At 44.5% G+C, this 24055-nt stretch overlaps 1 protein-coding gene across 2 annotated transcripts in view; it reads right to left on the bottom strand.

Moving 5' to 3' along the window:
- The window catches only part of PIGU (phosphatidylinositol glycan anchor biosynthesis class U), a 115580-nt gene that overhangs the window by 83045 nt on the left and 8480 nt on the right, over positions 1–24055 (bottom strand). For both annotated transcript variants that reach the window (XM_029612636.1, XM_029612637.1), the window contains exons 3-6: positions 17000–17064; positions 15713–15772; positions 9614–9676; positions 9365–9474 (exon numbers count right to left, since the gene is read on the bottom strand). In XM_029612636.1, the coding sequence (XP_029468496.1) occupies positions 9365–9474; positions 9614–9676; positions 15713–15772; positions 17000–17064 (298 nt within the window). The remainder of the gene's footprint in view (positions 1–9364; positions 9475–9613; positions 9677–15712; positions 15773–16999; positions 17065–24055) is intronic.

Here is a 24055-nt window from a genome sequence, read left to right as displayed (position 1 = left end):
TTGGAGGGGTTTTGGGCTGCACTGGGCAGCGTTCAGAGCAGGAGGCTGTGTGCTGACTACAAGATGGGTCTGGCCAAGTTGGGGGTGAGTGGGGTGGCTTGCAGGGCCCCATGAGCTGCCAAATATAACACTACAATATGGATTTTTGGTATAGCTGGTCCAACCTACCAGACAAGATTAGAAATGAAAATGACTGACTTTCTCCACTTTAGAAAACTCCTTAAAATCCATTTTTTGCTTTAGCTTTTCCCAGGAGAGTTCTGTTATGCTTGTTTACTCTGTTTATACTGGATTTGTTTTGACTTTGTTAATGTTCTGTTTGTCATATTGTTTACATATTTATATGTCAGTATAGTCTTGCTTGTTCAGTTTTAATGATTATGTATGTTGTAACCCGCTGAGATTTGTGGATCAGCAGGCTAAAAATTAGGTTTATAAAATAAAGATGAAAGTCCCCTATGAGAATCAAATCCTGAACCTACATTGTCAGGATTGGGGAGGGGATCACTCACACCCCAATCCTGACAATCAAGATCACTTGAATGCTTTCCAAGAAAACTTTGGGGGGGGGGGGGGGAGGGGAGGACAATAAAACAATGCTAGTTTTCCAAATTTAAAACTGAAGCACCAGAAATTCCATTACATGCAAAGGAGCTAGAAAGGATTTAACACCACACCCCCCAGCCCTGTTATCCACTTGGAGCTGATATTCTGCTAAATTAAGTTTGAGGACATAATTGGTTCACAATTTGTCAGAATCTCAAATCCATGATTTGAAAATACAAAGAATGTCTATTCAAGTAAAAACTGGTACCTTAGTTTTAATCATTTTTGATATATTGAAATTCAACATAAATCAAAGCTATTAACAATAAAATTCAACTACACTGATAAGATAATTATATCACAAAGCCTACAGAGTTCAGTGTTAACTTTTAGAAGCAAAATATGATACCCATTCCTAGCAGGCACAATTAAATTATTCACACATCAGCTCCAATGGACCCAAAAACATTTTTTTTTTTAAATTTACATGTCCATAGCAACTGTTGCCAGTCTCACACAAAATAGGTTATTGAACATCCAATGTCTTACTAAGGCATATCATGTTTTTCAGGGGCCACTTGAAGGGGTGCTTAAAGACGCAGAACTGCTGGTGGTAGCCTGTCTGCATGCCCCCCACCCCCCAAATAGGGAGGTCCTGGCACAAGGTAATGTCAGTAAATAAACTGGGAGTATCAGCCACACTTGAAAATATCAAGGTAGAACACAAGAAAGTATGGTAATCTTAGTTCATACAGTGAATAAAGTTTCTGATATATGTTTCAACATAGAATTTTATTGTCAACGGCTACTGTTCAAGCTTTGTTGTAATTTACTTTTAACAGAATTGCAATATATATATATATATATATATATATATATATATATATATATATATATATATACACATATCGTCTCAAAATCTTACAGCTGAAGACTCCATAGCGCTCCATAGCAATATTATTCCTAATCTTTTCCGCAAACGGTTCCAGGGAGAATGCAAACAACAAAGGAGACAGCGGACAACCTCGTCCTACCCACTGTGAACATATCGGAATATCTCCCATTCACTCTAATATACTCTTTGGGTCAAGAAGCAGGACCCTAACCCCAATTTAAGCAATACTTGAAATAAACAGGGTCAGTGTACCCTATCAAATGCCTTCTCGGCATCTACGGCCAACAATATTGCATTGTATGCTGGTATTGCACCCACCATATTAAGTTCAAAACTCTCCTCAATCTACAGCAAGTCTACCTGGGACAAAACCAGACTGGTCACCATGAATGAGAAGAGGTGCTATAATGCCTAATCTGGAAGCCAAAACTTTTGCTAACATATTTAAGTTCAAGTTAATAAGGGAAATGGGCCTATAGGAGCCACAAAGCAAAGGGTCCTTATCCTGCCTTCTCTATTAAGTAATACCTGCTACATTTGCTCCTTGCACCAGGAGTACCCCTTCCCTCAGAAAATTGAACATGGATGTTAAGGGCCTGGCTAGAAACTGCTTGCAAGTTTTATCAAATTTGGTCATATAGCCATAAAGACCCAGTGCTTTCCCCCATTTTCAAATCCGAGATAACTCAACGCCTCCTCTCCCCTAATTTTTGCATTTAAAAGTTCCCTGGCTTGCTCCGGAAAATAGGGCAGAGGTATTGAATTAAGATATCTCTTAATATCTGTCTCCTTAATATTACTATCCGAAGAATAGAGATCTTCATAAAATTGGGCAAAGCTATTTGAAATTAGCTTACTATCATATACCATTTTCTCCATCCTATCTTTGATCTTAAGGATTGTTACTTAAGGCATCTTGCCAATAATCGGCCCACTGTATTTCCAAATTCAAAGTATATTTCTGTTTAACTCATGCCATGTGTGATGCTGTCTCTGCCAGATCAAAAGCATTCAATTCTTGAGGAGCTAACTAGCATTGTCCTTGTTTGCTCATCCCTACAACTCTTATGTTTAATATCCAATGTACCTATTTTCTACATTAGTTGTAATCTCAGCCCATCCTACTCTTCTTTTAAGGTAGGAAGCCCTAGAGATTAGCTTCCCATGCCCCACCACTTTTAAACCCTCCCACAGCACTGCCAGACTAACTTCCTCAGTATTTTTCAAAAGTAAATACTCCTCCATATCTGCCATAAGACTACTATTAAATTCTTTATCAGATAAATCCTCGTTCAGCCTCAAATTTATATTGCAATTGATCCTTACCCACCTTCCTTTCCCCCCATACCGGATCATGACCCGACCAAGTTATATTACTAATGCCCGCGTCTGATAAACTACCTGCCAAAATCTTATCTAGCAAAATACAGTCTATCTTGGAGTAAGAATCATAAGGCCTCGAGTAGAAAGAATAATCTTTCATACTGGGATTCCTTAACCTCCAAATGTCAACAAGACCCGATGTAAAAATCAACTCCTTCAATCTCTGTCTCTGAAAATGCATGGATCCCTTGCCACTATTGAAATTGTCTAGGAAAGGATGTGGGGTCAGATTAAAATCTCTTCCCAACAGTAGATGACCCTCAACTCATCCCATCAGAGTGTTATATAATAGTATTTAGGAAAAACCCCTGATTAGTGTTTGGAACATATACATTCACCAGAGTAAACATTTCTCCATGTATTAAACACCTTCAGAATAAGAAATCTACCACCCTTAGCATTTCTGATTATCGCTTTTACATCTACTATCAAATTGGGGTAGATTTTCAAAGGGTTGCGCACGTAAGATACGCGCACAACCCCCGAAAACCTACCCCTGCCTCCCACTGTGCGCGCCGAGCCTATCTTGCATAGGCTCGGCGGCGCGCGCAAGCCCCGGGACGCACGTAAGTCCAGGGGCAGAGTGCTCCGGCACAACGGCCTGTGCCGGGGCAGGGAGCCAGTGGCGCGCGCAAGTTACGCCTGCCAGAGCCACGTGTAACTCCACGAAATAAGGTGGGGGGAGGGGGGGGGAGACAAAAAAAAAAGTTCTCTCCAAGGCCGCTCCGATTTCGGAGCGGCCTCGGAGGGAATGGAGGCAGGCTGTTCAGCTCGGTGCGTGCAGATTGCACAATTGTGCACCCCCCCCCCCGCACGCACCGACCCTGAATTTTATAACATGCGTGCGGCAGCGCACGCCGGGTTGCGCGAACAAATCTGCACCCTCGCGTATGTTTAAAGATTTGCCCCATTATGTACAAATAGAATCCCTACCCTACCATATTTATCATCTTTCGTAGTTGGAGCAAAATACTGAGTTGGAAATTTTTGTTGGATAACATTTAACATTCCTTGCTTTTAAATATGGTTCCTGACAAAAGACCATATTTGCTTTCATACTCTCAGCATCTTTCATCAGTAGTTTTCTTTTAATAAGGGAGTCTAGCCCCTTTGTGTTTAAAGACATTTTTATGACCACCATATTGTAGACAGATATAGAAAATCGCACATGCAACCTTTGCCCACAACACACAAGCCAATTGCCCATTGGAGCAAATCCGATGCCCAACTAAGTGAAAATACCAATCACCTCCACTCTGTCATTTCCCTTTCCTCCCAACTCCACCCTTCCTCCCCAAGCTCCATCTCTATAGCATACCTAACTACCACTTGGGGAATATCTCCCCATCTGAAGAACAACCCCATCCAAATAGGTACCCTTCCAAGAACTTCACTCAAAGCCCCTCTGTTAGGAATCAAATGGGGCCTTGCCTGCCCTCGGCGATCCCGTGGTGCGGCAATGGCCGGCGGCTTCCTCAGAGAGAAGCACGACGGGAAGCGCGCTCCACTGTGGCTCCTCCCCCCATCACACTGGGCGTCCCTGCTGGAAGTTCCCACGGTAAGTGCAGGAACATTAGAGATTTAAATGCTATCTCTGCTGCACTTCCCTGCCTTGGCAACAGGCTTGTGTAGTGCTTGGTTTTGCTGTCGGTGAGTTTCTTCATGCCTGCCTCAACCCCAGACTGGATTTTGGATTGCTTTGGCTGCTGCCTGCCTCAACCCTTGAGCAAACTTGGATTTGGTTGCCTGCTGCTGTCTCGTATTCCACGGGATAAGGGACTGGATTGTGTCCGAGCCCCATCACTCCTCTACAGATGCCATTCTGTCTACAGTTGAGGTAAGGCTGTTACAATTCTGTGGATCCAAGGAAGGAAGTAACACCCTATTTTAGACAAAGCGTTTCAAAAATATTAAATATTCAACATGCAATCCCCTCATACTTGATTATCCCCTCATAGTGTACCAGGTATACTTAACAACACACTTAAATCAGAGTCATGCAAAACCCCAAAAGGCATTGACCCAGCAACCCACTGAACAGTTCAACTCCACAGTCCCATCCTCACACACTCGCATTCCAGGTGATGAGGGCTGCTCAGGCTGTCTCCGAAGATGTCTGTCCACTCCCAGGACTGTTTGCCACTTGGGACGATCTTTCCTTCACAGCAGGGATGCCAGGTCCTTCCTCCGCTGGCACAGATATCCCCGCACTATGCAGGTAATCCGCAACCACCGCCACCGATTTCACCTTGGTCAAAGTACCCCGCACTGAGAATTGAAGTCCAAAAGGGAACAGCCAGTGATACTTGATTTCTTCTTTTCTCAATATAAAAAAAAAAAAAATGCTTCTGAACTCCCTGGACTTCCGTATGGAAATTATGGACAAGTCCTGAAAGACCTCCATGACATTCAACCAATCTTTCTGTCCAGTACAGCCACCTTCTCTTTCAACACAAAACTATGGAAGCAAATGACATCTCAGGGCAGATTCCACCTCTGTTCTCCCAAAGATCTGTGTGCTCTTTCCAACTTGACGATTGGCACATTCTCAGTGGTCTTGTCTGTTCACAGTATCTGCGTGCAAATGCTCATTACAACTTGAAAGCAATCTGCATATTCCGGCACTTCCTGCCTGCCTCGAAACTGGAAATGTGACCTATGAGACCTATTCTTTAGGTCTTCCAGGCACTCCTCCATATCTTGCGCTGTCTTAGAGATATCATCCACCTTCCGTCACACTGTAAAATCCGCAGCCTGTTTGTCGATATGCATCTCCACCTCCTCGGCACATCGACCAAGATCAGTGACATCTCCTCAGAGCTCCATTACCATTGCCTTAAAACTCCAATTTTATCAGCGCCATATCTTGGTACAGCTCCACAAACCAAGGCTGAAATTCTGCACGCGTCAGCAGTTCTTCTATATCATCACCTCGCTTGCCATCGACCAAATCGTGGCCTGCCTCCTCAGCAACACCACTATCACCCTTCTCCTCATTTTCCAGGTCAATCGCCTGCATCACCTCCCGGTTAGTAAAGGAGAACTTTTTAAGATTCGGTTTTCTTTTCGCCTGCGACATCCTTAGATAAATGTCCATTCTCTGCAGATCTCTAATAGTGCTATCAAGGGGAATTAATGCTCAAATTAAATCACATAGTAGAATCGGGGCTGGAGCATCGGGATTAGGCCACCATCTCACAGGATGATGTCACTCCCTCCCTCCCCCCCATTGCCAAACTTTGAAGAAGTATTCAAAGCTTAGCAACAGGAGCTTTTGACGATAAAATTATATACATTTAAACATTTATTAGAGACTTTATTCACTGTGTGGACTATAAGAATATTACCATGTTTTCTTGTGTTCTACCTTCAACAAGGTAATGTGACCCATGGAGGGGGCAGAGCCACAGATCAGCATCAGTGTCCCTCAAGGAAGTATCAGAAGGAAATGTCCTAGTGGGAGAGAGATCCGTTCACAGCACCCTCTAAGCAGACAGTTTTGGCAGGCTCAATTTAAAGTGCACAGTGCATGCAGTAGTTCTCTCAGATTAAAGTGCACTAGTGCTCTGGTTCAGAATTCACCTCTTAAGGCACTTCTGACATGCTTAAGGCCCTGCTGTCCCTACTAGAAAGCAGACAGTCTCCCGAACTGCAGCCTGAGTGACAGAGATGCCTTGGTCAGTTAACCTTAACATTAATTTATCCTGACACATATGGGTTATCCAGAGTTGACCGTTTCTATATTATATTTACCAGTCAAGCTTTTCTCACATGAATAGCCTAAGAGTGGGTGGCAGATAGGGACCACCCTGTTGCTATTTCACATACTAGTCTAGCTAGGGATAATGCCCAACTGTCAGTCTTAGAGACTTCACCTTCCACAGAAGACATTTTATCCTTTTTGCACTTGCCCTTAGCCAAGTCAGCTATTGACCAAGCAAGGCAACCATCATAACTGAGAACATTCCAAATTTCTATTGTTACTCCATGCAGGTTAACCCTGCCACTTCTCTCTGGGGTCCTGAAGTATCCATACCATTGCTCTGTACAGTCAGCTTTGTCAGCTCTCGTTTGGCCTTCTGCTGCTCCGGGTAGATAAACAGATGTTTTTTTTTCTACCTAAGTCAGTATTTAAGATCCCATTTCTTTTACGCCTCTCCATTGCCCCCATCTGTATCTATCCTGAGCATGCTTACATTGCTACCGCCATTCTGTAGGCCAGTACAGAGGTATTTCCTTATATTTTTTCTGAGTTTCCCTATTGCAAATTTCATATTATATACCATTCTATGTTTTTTTTCCTTCTTGTACTTTACTGAAGCCTGTTAAGATATTTGAATGTTTCTATTATATTCCCCTTTTCCTTGCTTTCTTCCAGCAAGTACATTTTGAGTTCCTTAAATCTTAAGAGATTTTTTCATTGAGTGTTATAGCCTTAGATTTTAAGTTCATTAAACAGATGTTTCCATAACCTGGTTTCTCTATCTTGTATTGTGTATCATACACTGTTTGCCTTACTATGGGATGCGCATTAGAAATGGACTGAAAATTGGTGTAGTTTATGATCAGTTTATCTGAGCATTTTCTGCTGGCTAGGGTTTAACCAATCATAATCCTGAACGCAGATTTTTCAGCTCTTCAGTTCATCCCCTGTCCATGGGTACATACCTCCAAAAAGGGAAAAAACCTGGCTCATCCTGTATTTTCCAGTGTAGATTAACCTTCTACATAAAAGAGATACACTTGTGATCAAACTAAGAATAAGACCTTTTTGAAGGTACAATTTGATGGTCTCAAGAACTCGAGGAACACTCAAAAGTCACAGCTCTGTCTTTAAAAGTCACTCTGCGATTTAGTGGTAAAGAACAAGAGGCCTTAATAAGAAGGCATGGACAGCTCTGTGGCAGTGTTGGGTAATGTCATGCCAGAGATCTGAACTCCAGCCCCATGCACAACTCCTGCTCTTCAGACCAGCTAGGGCTGGAGCTGCTGAGGAGGAAGTGTTCACAACTTCTGGCGAGATGGAGGCCCAGCATTATGTGTGCGCAAAAAATATGTGCACATGCGAGCATATGTTATTTTCAAAACTGCAAAACACGTGTATAAACTGGGGTCCATGAGAAAAAAAGGGGGTGTGTCAGGAGCATGCTGGAGTGGGGCTAACATTTACGCGCATAAACTGCTAGTTTAAAACCCGCCAAAGTGACACACGCAAGTCTTGTGTATATTTATTCCTGCTCAACATCTGGTTTAAATGATTGTAAACATCTCAAAAAGTGAAAAAAAAAAAATGACAGACTTAGGGGACTGAGTGAAATGGGGGGGGGCCCTTCAATAATGTTAATGTAATGTAATATAGTTCCACTTAATCGATCCTAAATTCTCCTCTCTCTCTCTAGGTCCCTCTGACCGTTTTTCTCTCTACCCCGTTCCTCTCGAATCCCCTGTTAGATGTAACTATTATTTTCCTTTCCAAATGTTAAGTTCTTACCCCTGTTATATGTAAACTGATGTGATATTCGTTTGAATGTCGGTATATAAAAACTCTAAATAAATAAATAAAGAGCCAGGAGGGCTTTTTATGAGCTGCAATTGAACTGGTTCAACTGGTAAACTAATTGGTAAAACTGGTAATTACACGCATGTTGTAAAATCCTGACTTAAGCATGTAAAAGCCGATTTACAGGGATATATGTGCCTAAATAACATGCATACAATCTAGTCGCATATATATTTAAAATCTGAAGTACAAATATGCAGGAATATCGTTTGCGCACATTTATCTGGCTAAATTATTACTTTTACGGCTAAGTAGTGCTTATCTGGATAAGTAGCAGCACTTATCCGGCTATGTAGCAGCAGGCCTACTTAGCTGGAAGTCTAAAAAGCACTACTTAGATGGACTTATCCAGCTACGTGGTACGACTTAGTCAGATGAATCAGTATTTATTCAAATAAGTCTGAACTTGTGTGGCTCATGATTTTTATATGCATGAGCATATGTACTCAAATATGCACGCAGATTATAAAACTATAGTAGTAAGTTATTGTGCGCCCATATACTAGCAAATATGGGTGCATGTGAGCAGTTCTGAAAGTTATCTTCAAAATGCACAATTACCAGGTTATAGAACCGCAATCTGTGGCCCCTGGCCAAAAACGGTCTCAGAAATTATTGGCTTAGACAGAAGAGGGAGAGGGCTAAAAACTGGGAACACACACAGGTAGTTGAAAATGAAGGCTCATGGCACTGGCAACTAGAGGACAGGGGTGGACAACTCTGGTCCTCAAGAGCCACAAACAGGTCTGGTGTTCAGAATATCCACAATGAATATGCATGAGACAGAATCGCATACAAAGGAGGCAGTGCATGCACATCTATCTCATGCATATTCATTCTGAATGCCCTAAAACCAGGCCTGTTTGTTGCTCTTGAGGACCAGAGTTGACCACCCCTGCTATAGGATGTGATGGGGAAAAGGAGGAAGCTGCCGGGTCAAAAGAAAGAAAGAAATCTTAACCCCATTTCAGAACACTTACAACACTGCTACTTTGAGAGGGATGTAATACATTTCCAAGGGAGTCCGGATGAGTTCTGCCACATCTGGAGCATACTGGTTCAGTTCTAGTTGGAGCTTCTGCTTTTTAAACTGCAAAAAGAAAACGCAAGGTTGTTGGCTCCTAAAAGTGAACTGTGTGTTTCAATTCAATAACATTTATTCTGGCTTGTTTTGAGAAGTTGCACTACCTTCAGGTCACTACCACTAAACTTGCTTGCAGATTACTTACCATGGCCTTGTTATAGTCTTGGACCGCTAGGTAGAGTGCAATAGCAGTAAGTGCATCCAGTATCTGAAGGAGGTAGCAGAAAGAGAAATTGGAGGCAAAATATTGCATTATGCAGAATATTAAAAAATGGGCCTACATGCCAATCATTTTTCCATAGACACAAGATGAAAAAAAAAAACCTTTAGTATATTTGTCTCTAAGTGTTTTGACCAGTCATGCCAGGGACATAAATATCGTTTAGAATGTATCTATTTTAAGAGAGAAAGTACACATCCTTTTCAGAAAAAAAAAAAAAAAATGAATGAGGGCTAACAAGACAGCGCTTGATCAGTAACCACTGTGCAAGCTCAATAAAGATTTTACTGAACTATGAGAGATGGGTCCATTCATTGCCATCAGATGACGTCACCCATGTGTCTGGCTAATTCAGCCTTATTTGTCCATCGAGAAAGATTAGTACAGCATCAGAGAGGAGTAGTTATCTGAGCCTGGTGGCAAGGTGGCTGCTGTGAGGCAACGTGAACTGTAGGGAGAAAAGCAGCTGCTGTTGAAGTTTGTCTGGCCTTGGAGAGCTGCCTTGATCCTACCGCCAGCGCAACAGCCTGGAAGCAATGAAGCCAGTCCAGAGGCCACCTCACCCCTGCCTATCCCCGCAGCAGTTAGTGCTAGTATCTATCACATATTCCCCCAGGGGGCTCCAGAGTCTGACTCCTGCTGTTGTAAGGCAGCTAATATAATAAAAGATTAAGTGGAATGCCTCAAAACTAAATAGTAAAACTATACCTTTTGGTTAACCATTTAATATTTTAGATCCCTAGTTTATTTTCTTTAAAATAAATAAAAAGTCTTTCATAGTCAACCAACTAAGATTTGAAAAGAGAAATTACTTACCTGATAATTTCCTTTTCTTTAGTAGACAGGTGGATCCAGAACAAGTGGGTTACGTACCTCTACCAGATGGAGACGGAGCAAAGCTGATATCACAGTATATATAACCACTACATTGACATCAGCCCGCCAGTATTCTCTGCAAAAGCCAACTGTGGACAAACTAACAAAACTTCTTTATTAACAGATAACCATTTCAGCACTCAGCCAACAGGAAAACACTGAGCTCAGACAAAGAACGTATTAACACTAGTCTAGGGACTGGAGTAACACTTACCAGTAACCCCTGGAACACGTAACCATGCAGGAGACAATAGCACAACCCGCCAGCAGCCAAGGGCAGGAAGTGGATCCACCTATCTGTACTAAAGAAAAGGAAAGATTATCAGGTAAGTAGTAGTTTCTCCTTTCTTAGTGTTCAAACAGGTGGATCCAGAACAAGTGGGATGTACCAAAGCTACTCCTGAACAGGGCCGGAGGGTGCCTGCAGTCCAACCAACTCACCGCTCGTGCAAAGGTTGAGTCCTCCCAGGCCTGCCCATCCAAGCGATAATACCTAGAAAAGGTGTGCACGGAGGACCATGTTGCAGCTCGGCAAATATCCATGGGAGACAACAATCTAACCTCCACCCATCACCCTGCTGAACCCTAATGGAATGAGCTCTAACCTGACTAGACAACAGCTAACCAGCATCCACATATGCTGCCATGGCTACCTTTTTTTTTTTTTAATTTTACAAACTATCAAGTATTTAACTTGAAAGGAAATACATGCTTTTTTGCAACACTTAGGGAAAGACTTACATACACATCCATGCAATAAAGTAATTTAGAAATAATTGCTACAAAGAAAAAGGCAAAACCAGCCTACTATGGACACAAAGTTGCTAAACATGCAGCAAGCCCACAATATGGGATCCAAGATACACCCAACCCTAGGAAATTATCTACTCAAAAGGAAAAATTGGTTTTAAGGGATACAACATAATTCAATGAGAGGTCTTTTAGTTACAGCTTAAGGAGCTTCCAAACTAACAATAGGGGGAAGCTCCCATTTTGTTCGAAAGAAAAGATATTATTTGGGAGGGTTGATAAAACAAATAGGAAACCCCCCAGATGTTTAATTAGACATTTCCAAGGGAATTTTAGTAAAAAATAATGAACCTAGTTCAATAACTTTAGGCTTCAACAGAAGAAACTGTTTTCTTCTCTGCGTTTGTCTAGATAAAAGTCAGGAAAAATTTGTATTTTATGATTCAAAATCAACTCAGTACAATGTACAAAATAGCATTTGAAGACCCATTCCCTATCAGTCTCTAATAAAAATGTAACCACCAACGATGAAGATGTTGCCAAATCCTCATCAGACTGTTCCAGGACTGCGGAAATATCCAATTTAGCGAGTCTCTTGATGTTAATACTTGAAGATTGCTGGTATCCACTTGACTTTTCTTCAAAGGGGGAATATAATGTACCTTTAATATTACTGGGAGCATGGCTTCTGTAATTAACACTTCGATCATATACCTTCTCCAAATGTATTTAGGTGAAACATGAGGAAGTTTCGGGAAATGAATACACCTTAAATATTTTGCTCGCATTTGGTTCTCCATATGCTCCACTTTAGATTGAAGTGATTGATTTCCTTTTATCAATGCTTGTTGGATATTTGTAGTACTTTCCACTTTAATTTTAAAAGTTTGAAGTTGCTGTTTAAATTTGCTTAATTCCTGTTCTGCTACCTTTAAGCGGATATCCAAATCTGTTAGTTACTTGAGTAATTGTAGCCCTTGACGCCAGCTCATCCTGCCTGCTTCCACCGCAGAGAACAAACAGGCGATCCGTCTTCCTGAGAGGTTTAGAAACCTCCAAATACTTCACAACATACCTCTTAACATCCAAGGGTGGCATCTTTTTCTTACCCTCTGGTAACTGAGGAACCTGGGACTCGCCCTACTTATTGCCCATTTTCTCCAGCTCGCTCCCAAACAAGAGCAAGCCTTTAAAGGGCAGCTTCGTAAGATTAGACCTGGAGGTTGCATCGGCCAACCAATTTCTCAGCCACAACTGTCTGCTGCTATTACCGAAGCCACCCTTCTGGTTGAAGTGCAGACCAAATCACAGCCTGCATCTGCCAAAAAGGTGGCCGCTGGTTCCAACACTGCCCTGGAATTCATACCAGATTCATCGACCTCCCGAAATAGAAGTATACAAGAGCGAGCCACCAGGGAACAACAAGAAACTATCTGCAAAGTCATTGCCATTGCTTCAAAGGCTTGTTTAAGGATGGCCTCAATTCTCCTATCCTGTGCATCCTTCAAGGCCGCTCCTCTTTCTACAGGAATAGTCGTCCTCTTTGTGACGGCACACACAAGCACATCCGCTTTCAAAAAACATAATTGATCTCTCGCAGCTGGATCCAGGGGGGTACAGTCTTCCCAAGACTCGTCCCCCTTTGAAATAAGCTTTCGGAGTGCCTCACTCAAGATCAATCAAATTAAATGGCCTCCAAAATAGGGAAGAAACAAGAGGTTTTATGCAAAGGAATCAAAATTGGGATCTTTCTTTGTCTCAGATATGGATTCAGCCCCAGATACGCCCAGCATCTTCAATGTCTGGGAAATCAGAGCCAGTAACTCATCGCTACAAAAGAACCGCAACATAGCGGTTATATAGCTCCAATCCTGGCGGAATTTCCCCATCCTCCAAGGAGTAAAGATAGGGATCTAGATAGCATGGATGATGAAGCAAATCAGGAAGACCGGCAGACAATCTAGGTGTACTCAGATGCTTACCCGCAGCACCAGATGCGTGGGACTTCACCATCTGAGACTCTGACCTGGGAAGATTGGCTGGGGCCAAAGACTGCACCTGAAGAAAAAAACTGCAATCCTTGAAAAAATTCCATCCAAGAAAAGGCAGGAGGTATCCATGCCAATACCAGGGGACACCTGTCCTGTGCCAACTGAACTACCTTCTCCCACTGGCGAACCAGTTAGGGGAGCTCCAGAGTCAGGTGACCCTTCTGGCATCTCTTTACCCAGGCCCACATCAGGCTGGGAAGAACCGGGCTTAGTAAAATCAGAAGAAGGCAATTCCCCTGAGCTTCCAAGCAGCGCTGACATAAGTTAGAAGGAATGCCAGGCTGGGATGACCGAACATGACAAGCAGCACAGAGGATAAGGCGCTTGGGTTTCTTTGCCATAGGTGCAATGAGTTTATCAGTACACTTTAAAGGCGACTGAGAAGTGTGTGTCCAGCCGTAACCATGCTGCAAAAAACTAGGCGTCCAGCCCTGTGCCTCGATGAGCTCCCACAAGGCCGCTCAGATTGTGTGCGTAGGTAAGTGTGTGTGTATAACCGCTTAGACAGACGCCTCTATCAACTGGATGCCCAACCTGATGCACTTGCACGAACAGACGGAACTGAAGTGGGCAGCCTAATGTGCAGGAAAAACACAGTAATGCAGCCGCGGCCTACCACGCAGCAAACAAGGAAAACCTGAGCGCGGGGGCTTAGCCAAAAAAAAAAAAAAAGAAAGGCTGCTCAACCTGCCAGGCCGTTCACATCCCCCAAGCTCCCCCAGAGGCGGGAATGAACATCGGATCAGCATGCCAAATAGAGAGACTGAGGAGAAGAGGAATTCCCTACAAAATCCCCTTCTCTGTTTTTTTTTCCCTTCTTTACCTGAGCTCAGCCTATTCCGGCTGAGTACAGTCTGTATCCGACTGTGAGCGGAGAGGGCATATTACCTTCACCGCCGTGCTCGGCTTCCTGCATCCACTTGCCTTTCAGCTTTTTTTTTTTTTTTTTACAGCTAAGTCCATGCCGGCTGAAAAGCAGCTATCGGACCAAGACACTCATCTGAGGGAGGCAACCAATATATCACCTCAGGAAGGGACTATATGGTATCACGACAGGAGAGTGGGGCGAATTAACTTCCTTTCTTTTCTCCTTCTAAAAACTTTAAGCAATCCCCAATAGGGAGATGCACATCCACCATCTGCTGGAGACGGAGAATACTGGCAGGCTGATGTCACTACAGGGGAATATATACCATGATGCCAGCTTTGCTCCCTTCTCTATCTGCTGGTAGTCGTGCATACCCCACTTTTTCTGGATCCACCTATCTGAACACTAAGAAAACTGTTCTCCTACTCAAAAATAATGGTCTCAAAAGGTTAGCCATCGAATGAACCTACTAACTAAATGCTCTGTTAAAATGGATGAAACAGAGCTGGAGGATAAGTAATGCAGTATGACATCAGAGTACAGAATGGCCACTGTGCTGAGAAAATCATCACTGCACAACAAGCAGAGTATTGCACAAGCTTTTTGTTGTATAGGCAGAAGCACTAACTCTCATGGTACATTCTGATCAATCACTAGATGTTGCTAGAAGGGCTTTTCTGCCCTCAGTAGCTGTAAACGCTACCTTAGCATGACTTACCCTTGGCAAGAGCCTGAGCAGGGAAACAAACTTAGGTCTCTACACAGCATCTTGGCCAATGGGGTGATCTTATAAAAGCACTTCTTCCAGCTGTGATGGCCATTGTTGCCCTTGTGCATGAGCTGCATCAGTGCTGGGGCAAAATGTGCCTCAGCAGGACTTTAACCAGGGGGTCTCCTTGGTTCAGGGCTGATGTGCTGAACCCATAGAATGGCTCAGAAAAAATGCAAGACCCCCAAGGATCCAGATTGGTCCTCAGGGAATTCAAAGGATATGCTGGGCTTCCAGAAGGTGTTCATGGCATTTGAAAGGCCAGGAGGGCAAGAGATGGTGTGAGATCCCAGTAGAATACCCAGGAGCTCAAACTATTACGTAGAGATTTTTTATGATGTGACCGTACTGAAAGTAGTTTACCCTTTTACGTGGAAGTCTTGTCTCAAGTCTGTGCTGTTCCTCCAAGGAAGGATTACTGTGCACATTAACAGACTAAATATATTGACTAGATTTAAACTTTATCCCAATTGTGTTCGTAGTCTTGTTCTGTTATGCCTGCAGTATGTGCAAGTCAGAGAATACCTGTGTTAATATCCTGTCTACAAATAAACCAGTGTTGACACTATTTATCATAGTGGCTTGTTACTGAAGGAGTTTCCATCCCAACAGTCATCCAGTGGCTGGTATATTACACATTACTGCCGGAATGATGCTGTGATTCATTAACACAATAAGGTGAGGCAAAACCTCTTTGGAAAATTACTTACCATAAATACCAGTTCTGCATAATCAATGAGGAAATGAAAGAGGTATATGATAAATGGTGTCTGAAACAAGAGAGAAAATGATGGTTGTTATTAAATTTAGAGGTCCATATTCAAAAGCCATTTAGATGGATAACATAAGTTATCCTTCTAAATGGCTTACCCAGCTATATTTAGCCGGATAAGAAGGGGGTGTTCTGTGGGCAGGCAGGAGGTGCTCTGAGGAGGAGCAGAGTTAGCCGCATAAGTGGTTAACTCTGATATTCGGAGTTAGCTGCTTAACTTATGGGGTTTAACTCTGGTCAGGCTGTAGGGCTGTCCTAAAGTTAGCGGGTTAGACATAACTGGCTAACATGCTAGTTAGCTGGATGCTTATCTGGCTAACTAGCCAAGCCATATAGAGGCTGAAAACGGACCCTTTAGTCTAAGTTTTCGGCTTGTATCTACATTCAAACACCCCAGCGAGAAGTCTTACAAAAATAACAAAATCAAAATCAGGAAGGAAGGAAAGAATGGCTAGATAAAAAAAAAAGAAAAAAGTAGTTGTGCAAAGTCTTAATTCATTTTTAGAGTAGTAAGAACTTGCTTAAAAGATGGAAGATGGTTGTCCTATAATGGTGGCTCCCGATGGCCAATGAATAGCTCTGAAAGGGGAACCTCAGAGATGGCACCCTTCTAAGCCCTTATATACAGGCTGGCAGGGGCCTCTAGAGCCATCTGGGGCAAGCAATCTGGGGAGGAGGGGGGAGCAAAGGGGAAACATCAAATTAGCTGACAAAGTTTGGCCAAAGTTGAGATGTGTCCCACAAATGTGCAGCAGTCTCAGAGCACTACAATCCTCCAGTGGGCAATGCACTAGCTGTCACTTTTCCCATTTTCTTGTCTACATATAATCATAGAAATGTAGGGAATTCAAAATTACATAAATAATTAAAACTAAGTTCAGGCACTTAAAAACAAAGTCTACAAGTAGAACCCCAGCGAGGAGAAACCTAAGCACAAAAGATCAAGAAAGGAGGGTGAGCTAATGCAAGAGCAGCGATCTGCACCCAAGGAGAGTTCCTGAGATTAGTCCACCGAATCTGTGGGCTCTTAATCACTCCTCAATCTATCCAAGTTCATTCTCCCCAGCTTTAAAAGCTGTCATGCACAGTAGGAACCAGAACTGGTAGCTTAGACTTTCTGCTCCAGAAGTGGCTGTACATATATTTTACATGTATTAAACTGAAAAGTATATTAGCATTCTGGTTGTATGAACATCAAAATACAAATCCAAACACTGCTACTTACTTCATGAAATAAATCCCCAGAGTATGGGGAAATTCCCAGGTCCAGTAGAGATAGCCCTTCCACCACTGCAACACACAATATTTGTACATGTAAACTTCCAGTGACTATCAACCAGTGGATAGTAGGCTCATTTTACTAAAGGAAATTGCTTTACAGCACCAGATGTGAGACCTTGATTTATTTCTTGTTTCTGTACTGAAGAGTAATGGAATAGCCTGAAGGGACGTAACCAGTGGGATATAGTTGATAACACATTTTCCAACGGGGGTATGACAAGTAGAGCTCCACAGGGAATGGTGCTTAGTCTGATATTTGAAAATCACGGAGTAGGGGGCAGAGCTGCCCCGATGACAGATTGCATGCCAGAGTCTCATGTACAAAGCAAAAGGTTGCTTACCTGTAACAGATGTTCTCCTAGGCCAGCAGGATGTTAGTACTCACATATAGGTGACATCATCAGATAGAGTCCAGCACGGAAAACTTCTGTCAAAGTTTCTAGAAACTTTGACTGGCACACTGAGCATGCCCAGCCTGCTACTATCCACGCGGAGTGTCTCGTAAGTGGATTACGAAAAAATAAAAAACAAAGAGAACCCTACTCCGTAAAGGTGGCAAGCAGGTTTCCTGAGGATTAAAATCCTGCTGTCCTAGGAGAACACCTGTTACAGGTAAGCAACTTCGCTTTCTCCTAGGACAAGCAGGATGGCAGTCCTCACATACGGGTGAGTCCCTAGCTACAGATTGGACACAAAAACCAATGAGACAAACAGATACCAAACTAAGTAGTATGTGGGGGGGGGGGGGAGGTCATCAAAACTTTATAGGTTAGATTTGGGGTTCCACAAGGATCCCCTTTGTCCCTGTTATTTAACCTTTTTTTGCAGCTGTTGGGATTGTTTATTCAGAAAGCGGGGTTTGAAAGTTACATTTGTGTTATGTGCAATTAGGGCCATATATCCATACCTACGCGTGGGTGTAGATTTGTGCACGTACCCCGGCGCACACAAATCTACGCCCAATCTTATAACATGCGCGCGCTGCCGCACACATGTTATAAAAACCAGGGTCGGCGCACGCAAGGGGGTGCACAATTGTGCAACTTGCGTGCACCGAGCCGCGCAGCCTTCCTCCGTTCCCTCCGAGGCCGCTCTGAAATCGAAGCAGCCTCGGAGAGAACTTTCCTTCCAACCCCCCACCTTCCCCTCCCTAACCCCCCCCCCCCCTTACCTTTAACTTATAAGTTGCGCCTGCCTCCGGGCAAGCGTAGGTTGCACGCGCCGGCCGACCCGCGATCCCGTGCAAGGCAGCAAATGGCCGCTGTGCCTGGAGGCTCCGGCCCCGCCCCACCCCCTTTTTCAAGCCCCAGGACATACGTGCGTCCCGGGGCTTGCATCCGTCGCCAGGCCTATGCAAAATAAGCTCGGCGCGTGCAGGACCGGGTTTTAAAGGGTTACGCGCATAACCCTTTTAAAATCTGCCCCTTACTGTTTCCAGTTCAGGACGATTTATCAATCTCCTTGAAGAAAATCACAGGCGAGTTAAAGAAAATCCTGGATTGGTTTGCTTCTCAAAAGCTTTTACTGAACGTAAGTAAAACAGAATGATTATGTGTGGGGAATGAGGTAATACTTAAGGAGCTACATAGCTTGAGGATAGGGGAGGCTGTTTTCGAGAGAGGCCAGAAAGTAAGGGAATCTAGGTGTTCAAATTTGAGACTTTGACCATGTAGTCTTATATTAGTTTGATGATTCAAAAAGCGTGGTTTCGACTTAGACAATTATGATGACTTCGAACTTTCCTAGAGGTTTCAGTTCTCAGATTGGTGGTCCAGGTGATGGTCTGCTCAGTACTAGATTATTGTAATGTGGTACTGGTGGGTCTTCCTAAAGAGAGTTTACAATGCTTACAGGTGGTACAGAATATTGCAGCACATTTGTTCTTTGGTCTCCCACAAGGGTGAGTGCAACACCTTTATTAAGACATTTTCATTGGCTACCTATTGAAAAGTGAGTTAATTTCAAACTCATGATTTTGATGTATAAAAGGCATTGAATGGAGGGGGTGCAGGATATTTACAAGATAAGATTAAGGGTTATGTTCCCACCCATAATGAGAACATAAGAAATGGGAGTACATGGTATTGAAAATGTCGTTGGCCCAGGTGTGTCTTTCACATCAAGGGAGCAAAGCCAGAGGGCAATCAGGGTGCCCAAGGACAGAGGCCTCCTGTTTTCTCCGGAATCAAAAAAATAACAGAAGTAAAACCCCTGCCCCTGTTGGTCCCGAGGAATGGGCTCTACTATCCTGGCCATTAGAAAGGCAGAGAGCTCTGCTATGAGCAAGTCTGGATGCGAGATGAGAGCCCAAAGCGGGCACAGGGGAGAATTGGGTGGAACAGCTACGAGATTCAGCCTGTAGCCATGCCAGATGATGGACAGGATCCACTGATCCAAGTCACAGATGGCCACTGGTCTGCAAAGAAGCAGAGCCGGCCCCCGACCAGCAGGTCTTCCGGCACTGGTCGATACCATTGGCTTATGCTCCCTCGCAACCAGTCAAAACTTTGTAGCAGGGCTAGCCGGGGGCCTGGGACACCTTGACTGACAAGATCTGCCCCTAGCACTTGTCTATTGTGGTAGAGCGTGAGGGGCTGGAGGGTAGTACTTCCGTTGCCTGTAGAAAGGTCTCCTTGGTCTAGGCAGTCCAACAATGGCTCCAATCCGGACACCACAGGCATCAGCATCGGTGCATCCACCAACATCGGTGGCTGGAGCACAGTCTTCCTGTAGCACAAAGCACGTTCCACCACCAGGTGCACCCAATGCTTAAGCTCCACCTCAAAAGCCTCTGCTGGAAGGGCAGGCCGAGAGGAGAGGCCAGCTCCTCCTTAGGATGCCAAGGGGGGTCAGTGCCCGACACTGGGAATGGTGTGCATGGCTTTGGCCCACTGGACTCAAGGGAGGATAGGGCCTCCTCTCGCTGGGACCACTTTAGGGGCAAGACGGCAAGCACTGTCGCCAGTCCGAGTCTGGCACCGTGTGAGGTCAGAGACCAGTGATAGTGTTTCCGAGATTTCCCACGGTGCTCGGCCTAGTCTTTCCCTGGCACAGAGGACAATGATCCAGATGTCCGTGACTTCGAGGAGACAGACATGGGTCGATCCCAGGAGGTCTCTGGGAAGGAACAGCCACTGAAGGGTCGATGACAAAGGGTTCCCCCCAGTCCATTGGCATCGATGCCAGGGTGGAGGGGTTGGACTTAAGCAAACTAAACACCTTCTCCATCTTATCCAGCCTGGCCCAACTGCCCTTTAGAGTCATCTGCACGCACTGATTGCAGCCATGAAGATCATGTAATGCCCCCCGGCACAGGATGCACAATTCGTGAGAATCTGTTAAGGATATAGTCCGCGGGGCACCGATAGAAGCCCGATGCCACCATGAGGCGCACTGAAGACTGCAAGGCCACGACGACCAGCGGCCACTGAAGGAGAGAGAAAAAAAAACTCAACTAACAAGAAAAACCAATGGGGAACCAGAGAGTGACCCAGCGCAGAGTAAAAAACATACTTTATGGACCTTTTTCTACAAAAGAGCACAAGCTCCGGCACCGCGAGGCAGTAGCTCCGTGGAAAAGAAGAGACTGAAGAGAGACTCCGCTTGGACAGATGGATAGTGGCATGCTCAGTTTTCTGTGCTGGGCTCCATCTGATGAGGTCACCCATGTGAGGATTACCATCCTGCTTGTCCTAAGAGAAACTGTTTTTCTAAAATAGACCTTGAATTAAGTATGTGATCTTGTTTGATGTTAGCATTTGATTGCAAGTTTTAGAAGTGTGAGTTTGCAAAGGTAACTTACTTGATCTGAGAAGGTGAAAGTACTGGATTCTGGACAAACTGTCAGTTTTATTCACTCTCCACCCCCATCTTCTGCCCAACCCAGGTGACCATGCTCCTCCAAAGCAGCATAAGAGCTGCTAGAGTGGAATTGGGACCACTCAACAGGATGACTCCACCTTAATTAGGGTAGATATATAGAGGTCTCCTTTATATCCATCTGTCTGTATTTTCATATAATCAGATTACCCCCATTAGGAGGAAAACCTTCAAAATATGAGCCAAGAGTCAATTAGTCATTTCCAAAAATGTACAAATAACTAAATTTTAAATGATTGACTAATTTTAGTCCTATTGCTGGTTATTCACAAAACATACAGGCAGCTAATAATCAAAATAAAAACCATTACATTTAACAACTATGACTTTGATAAACCTATTCCTTAAACAGATTTAAAACTATTAACTCAACAAAAATTAAGATGCAGATAGAAACCCAGCAGCAAGATTGGCAGCTATCCAGTCTTTTGCACCGAATTCTAGATATATGATTATCTACCTGTTGGAGAGAAGTTACATGTGTGCACCTGAGGCAAAGAGCTTCTGGCTCTCAGAATGAGTGATCTCTGGAAGCCAGTGGCAGACATATATAAGAGGAAATCTTCAGGGGCATAGTTGAGTGGTCCCAACTCCAGTCTAGCAGCTTTGTGATGCTTTGGAGGAGCAAGGTCACCAGGAAAGATACCTTCACCTTGGTGTAGCAGAAGTAATCCTGAATCTAGGATGCACCTCTAGGGGTACGTGCCCAGGAGGGATGAGTTAGGACTGCTATTATAGTTTGCAATTTGATAGATAGGAATGTTGATAGCTGGGTGGATGTGGGCATGAGGACTGCTTATCTTGCCTGCCTGGTGTGAAGGAAGCAGACCTCATACGCCAACTGGATAAGATTTTTGGGAGTGTTGGGGAAGAGCTGGTTGTCATGGTACATGTGGGTATCAATGACATATGGTGCAGGAGGGAAGTTCTGGAGGCTAAATTTAGACTTTTAAAGATGAATTTTCAAAACATTGCATGTGTGCAAATGAGCATAAACTCACAGAGGTAGCCTCTGCTTGCATATTCCTTATTTTATAAAAGTAGAAAATGTGTGGGTATATTCACTTTCATGCGTACATATATGCATGTTAAAAGGGTCAGTCTAGGGTGGGCCAACACTCACATAGGAAAATTAGTTCTTACCTGAATTTTCGTTCCTGTAGCACCACGGATCAGTCCAGACCATGGGTTGAGCCTCATTTCCAGCAGGTGGAGACAGACTAAACCTGAAATGATATCCTATATGAGGACAGAGCCTACCCTGTAGCCCTTCAGTATAACTATTGTCAAAGCAGAGAAAGAAAAATATCATGGAACAAGCAAGCAAACAACGAGAGAACTCTGAAAGATTGTTTTGAACTAGAGAAAACAGTGAATGAACTCTGTGCATGGACACTCTTGCATAAATGCCCACAATCATCACATGGATGCTTCCGGTGCCTCATATTAAGGAACATATAGGACAAGGTAGGATATAGCATGGTAGGAATAGAATAAGGATCTTTGAGCGGACAGGAAGAAAAGAAACAGGAAGGGCGTCTGGACTGATCCGTGGTACTACAGGAACGAAAATTATCAGGTAAGAACTAATTTTCCTTTCCCTGTACGTACCCGGATCAGTCCAGACCATAGGATGTACCAAAGCTTCCCTAGACAGGGTGGGACCTTGACAGTCCTGCTCGAAGCACCTGCCGCCCAAAGGAACCAAAAACTGGTGCCTGAACATCCAGGCGGTAATGTCGAGCGAAAGTATGCAGAGACTTCCAAGTAGCCGCCCTGCATATCTCCTGCGGAGAGACCGACTGGTTCTCCGCCCAGGAGGACGCCTGCGAACGCAAGGAATGGGTCTTAAGGCCCTCCGAACCGGACGTCCCTGACAGATGTAAGCTCATGAGATCGCTTCCTTCAACCAGCGAGATATCGTAGTCTTAGAGGCCTGTTTGCCCGGTTGGGGCCACCCAATAAGACAAAAAAATGATCCGATACTCGAAAGTCATTAGTTACCTCCAGATAACGCATGAGAATGTGTTTCACATCCAGACGGCATAAGTCATCCCATCCAGGGCTTGCAATGTCTGCAGAAGAGAATGCAGGGAGCTCGACCGACTGATTGATATGAAAAGAAGATACGACCTTCGGCAAGAATGACGGGACTGTCTTGAGAGAGACCCTGGAATCCGAAAAGCGTAAGAAAGGCTCGCGGCAAGACAACGCTTGGATCTCAGACACGCACCTGGCGGAGCAAATAGCAACTAGAAATACTGTCTTGAGCGCCAAATCCTTGAGAGTGGAACGGCGAAGAGGCTCAAAGAGAGCCTGACAGAGCGCTTGTAGAACCAAGTTCAAACTCCATGAGTGACACGTGGGACGCAACGGTGGCTTCAAATATTTGACCCCTTTGAGAAAACGGACAATATCCAGATGGGACGCAACCGCGTGGCCGTCGAGGCTTCCCAAGAGAGAACCGAGGGCAGACACCTGAACACGGAGTGAACCAAAGGAGAGACCCTGAGAGAGACCTCGCTGAAGGAACGAGAGGATGAGCGAGACTGGGGCCGATCGAGTCGCAACGCCCGCTTCCACGCAGGCCAGCTCAAACACTTTCCAAACCCGGACATAGGTAAGGGAAGTAGAAGTTTTGCGGGCCCGCAAGATAGTGGAGATGACGTCCTCGGCATATCCCCTCCGCCTTAGCCGTCGCCGTTCAAAAGCCAAGCCACAAGACAGAAGCAATCCGCCTGGTTGAAAAATTCAGGACCTTGACTGAGAAGGTGTTGAAGATGACCCAGGCGCAGAGGACCGTCTGACGCTAGGTTGACTAGATCCGCAAACCATGGTCTGTGAGGCCACTCGGGAGCTACGAGAATGACCGGGCCTCTGTGAAGCTCTATTCGGCTGAGCACTTTGCCGACGAGGGGCCACGGAGGGAACACGTACAGCAGAACGTCGCTCGACCACGGAAGGGCTAGGGCATCCACCCTCTTGCCAGCAGCTGAAGAACCGGGGAGCCTTGGCGTTGTTCAGAGTCGCCATCAAGTCCAGGTGCGGGGGACCCCATCTGTCGATGAGGGACATGGCGTCGGACAGCTCCCCCCCCCCCCCCGTCTGGGTCCAGGCGCTG

This window comes from Rhinatrema bivittatum, chromosome 8 (assembly GCF_901001135.1).
Source record: "Rhinatrema bivittatum chromosome 8, aRhiBiv1.1, whole genome shotgun sequence".
NCBI classification, from domain to species: domain Eukaryota; kingdom Metazoa; phylum Chordata; class Amphibia; order Gymnophiona; family Rhinatrematidae; genus Rhinatrema; species Rhinatrema bivittatum.
Note: the sequence above shows the minus strand (reverse complement) of the source record. Positions and strands in the feature narration are given on the sequence as shown.